General features: G+C 33.7%; 1 protein-coding gene across 2 annotated transcripts in view; it reads right to left on the bottom strand.

Annotated features, from left to right (window-relative positions):
• CEP57L1 (centrosomal protein 57 like 1) overlaps positions 1 to 3548 on the bottom strand; it is a 51362-nt gene that overhangs the window by 6592 nt on the left and 41222 nt on the right. The window contains exon 5 of one of the 2 annotated variants that reach the window (XM_012805385.2): positions 3002 to 3123. In XM_012805385.2, the coding sequence (XP_012660839.1) occupies positions 3002 to 3123 (122 nt within the window). The remainder of the gene's footprint in view (positions 1 to 3001; positions 3124 to 3548) is intronic. The other variant, XM_023513197.1, reaches the window with a different exon arrangement.

The raw sequence follows: 3548 nt of genomic DNA, 5'->3' as shown, positions 1-3548 counted from the left end.
CTCAAGTGAGTCTCCTGCCTCAGCCTCCCAAGTAGCTGGGACCACAGGCGCCCGCCACAACGCCCAGCTATTTTTTGGTTGCAGCCGTCATTGTTATTTGGGGGGTCTGAACTGGATTCAAACCTGCCACCTTAGGTATATGTGGCTGGTGCCTTAACCACTTGAGCCACAGGCACCGAGCCTATGTTGTCTTATTTCTTAATTTTCTTTAACAAATAATTAAGAATAATTTTCTTTAAAGAATAATTTATTATTCTTAAAGAATAATAAATATGAAATATATTTATTTCATAAACTATATGGAAACTGTAGCACAAAGAGGGATAAGTAGGGCATATCCTGGAAAGGATCTTGTATGTGAGATATTTTAATTTGAATTCATGGAAGACTATGGTAATTTAAGAATGCAGATTTTAGTCCCCAGTCCCCAGAGCAGCTATTAAAGAGGAGGAGGAAGAGGACCAGGACAAAGGGAAGAAAATAACAGAACTGGAAAAGAAATCACCAAAAAAAGGTCAGAAAATATTTTTCTTAATAACTGAAAGGCAAAAATACAAAATATCAAAATTTGTGGGACTCAGTGTTTAAAAGAAAACTGATAGCTTTAATTGCAAAATATAATATTTAAATTCATAATTTAAAAACCTCCACAAAGAAATGTTGCGTTTCATAAAACATTTAAGAAAGAAATAATACTAATCTTACATAAAGTCTTTCAGAAAATAGAAGGAATCTTCCCAACTAATTTCTGAGGTGAGACACCCATGATACCAAAACCGGACACTAAAAAAAATATGAATTGGGCAGTGCCTATGGCTCAAAGGATTAGGACACCGGCCCCATATGCTAGAGGTGGTGGGTTCAAACCCAGCCCCAGCCAAAAATTGCAAAAAAAAAAATTAAGAATCAAGATCCCTCATGGACATAGTCACAAAAATACTTAAGCAAAATATCAACAAATTGAATCAAGCCCTGTAGAAAAATAATAATACATATAAAGATCAACTGGAGATCATCTATCCCAGGGATACAGGGCTGGTGAACATGTGAAAATCAATCAATGTAACTTACCACATTAAAAGAATAAAAGGAAAAAATCAATAAATACAAACAAAGCAACTGCCACAATGTGATACCCATTCATGATGAAATAGAAGGTAATTTCCATAAGTTGATAAAGGGCTACTAACAAAAACCTATAGTTATTAATAATCTCATAGTTAATAGTTAAAGATGGGTAGCTTTCTTCTAAAGATCAGGAACAACACAAGGATGTCAGTACTTACCACTTCTACTTAACACTACATTAGCTATAAGAGCCAGTGTGGTAAGGTAAGAAAAAGAAGTAAGAGCCATAAAGACTGGAAAAGAAGAACAAAACTGTCTTTATTCATGGATGACATGATTGTGTATGCAAAAAAAGTCTTACAAAATGTGAAAAACTATTAGAACTAAAAAATAAATTTAGAAAGGCCTCAGGATATAAAGTCTCACCAAAAACAATTTTTAAATATCAGTATCAGACAAATACAAATGAAATAAAATGCAAAATACTACTCATAAAGCATCAAAACATTATAAAATTCTTAGAGGCTTTCCCCAATGGTCTGAAATGGCATCCGTGTCATATACTGAATTTCCCTATGAGTGGATCTGTTTCTGACTATATTCTATTCCTTTATTCTAGTTGTTTATCTAGACAAATACTACTACTATCTCAATTTTGCTAACATAATTTATTTCAACATCCAGTAGAGAAAGGCGCTTATCTTATTCTTCTTCAGAATAGTCTACCTGTTCTTGGCCCTTGCTTTTCCAAATAAATTTTAGAGTCAACCTCTCTATTCCTTTCAACCTGTAACATATTTGACCCATCCATCCAGTATCATTTTGCACTTTCCCAAGACAATGTAAGGATCTTATATGATGATTGTTTTTTTATTTTTTTGGCTGAGGCCGAGTTTGAACCTGCCACCTCTGGTATATGGGGCCCACACCCCACTCCTTTGAGCCATAGGCGTCACCGGCTACATGATGAATTTTAATCCTTTATAGATGGTATAATTTAAACCACATAAAGGATTCCTGTTTTATGTAGTGTTCACTTAGATTCACCCACATACTTGTCTTTGCTGCTCTTCATTTCTTCCTGCGCCTATGACCTTCCACCAAAGATAATTTTCCTCTGTCTGATTAATGTTCTCTAGTGCTCCCTTTAGAGTATTCCAACTAGTAACAAATTATCTCAATCTCCCTTAGTTAGTCTCAAAGTGTTTTTATTTTATCTTTATTTCTGAAAGATATTTCTACCCAGGCATAGATTTCTAGATCACCAGTTATTTTCTTTTAAGACCTTAGCTGTCTTAGTCCTTTGTTTTCTGGGTTCAGCATGTTCAGTTGAGAAGTCAGCTATCACAGTAATTGTTGTCCCTGTTCATGTCATTTTTTTTCCTTGCTGTTTTTAAGTTTTTATTTTTGGTTTATACTTATTTTTGTTTTATACTTATTTTTGTTATAAGGTATCTATGTATAGCTTTCCTTATATTTATCCTGCTTTTGTTTTAGAGGGCTTCTTGAAATTTGTAGTGTGTTTTACTTTTTAATCAATTTTGAAAAATTCTCACCCACTATCTCTTCAAATATTGCTTCTGTCCCATTCTCCCTCTCTTTTCCTTTTAAAACTCCAATTACAAAGAAATTAGACCTTGTTACTCTAACATTATGACTCATCCTCTGTTCTCTGAATTTGTATCCTTATGTCTCTTCCCTCCTTCCTCCCTTCTCTCTCCTTTCCCCCTCCCTTCCTATATTCTGCCTAGTTTTTCTCTTTAGTAGGGTTTGTCCAGATGACCTGGTCTGTCATTACTATTAGTGCAAATCTCCTATATACAGCTTTATATCCTACTTTACCTAAGATTATAATGTAATTTTCCCATGCTATTAAATATTCTTCTAAAACACATTCAGTTATATTATCATTCCTTATAAAAAATATGCTCACCTGTTGTTCTAGGATCATATTCTTTTCTCGCTCTACATTGAGAACCATTCTCTTAGTATATTCTAGTTGCTTCTCTAGAAGGATACAACGAGATTGGGCTGAGCATAACTGTATACTTATATCTATGAAAGACAAAATAATGAGTCAATTCATTGATTATTACAGGAATCAGAGATTTAGTTATCATAAGAAACATATTATGTGAATTGTTTTGCTCTTGAACAAAAAGTTCAAGGCTTCTTTTAGCCCTAAGTATTGCCTCTCCCAGAGTTAATAACATACATTTTATGAATATATCATTAATTATATATAATTGATTTAATATACTGTCTCCCCCTAAAAACACAGAGGACATACTTCCGAAAGGGAAGGATGTCAGTAACTTCTGGGATGATAAATATCCTGGTTGTTTCTGGGAAATAACATCATCTAGAAAAATAGAGGATGTAAGTTTCTTACCAAGTAAGATTTTTTTTCCCTTTCAGGGAAGCCAGGTATATGTATTTTACCACTCCCATTTTCCTGTTTTTTTTTTTTTTTTTTTTTT

The sequence above is a fragment of the Otolemur garnettii genome, unplaced genomic scaffold, assembly GCF_000181295.1.
Source record: "Otolemur garnettii isolate 467f Iridium unplaced genomic scaffold, OtoGar3 scaffold00002, whole genome shotgun sequence".
NCBI classification, from domain to species: domain Eukaryota; kingdom Metazoa; phylum Chordata; class Mammalia; order Primates; family Galagidae; genus Otolemur; species Otolemur garnettii.
This window is presented reverse-complemented; position numbering and strand designations above follow the sequence as displayed.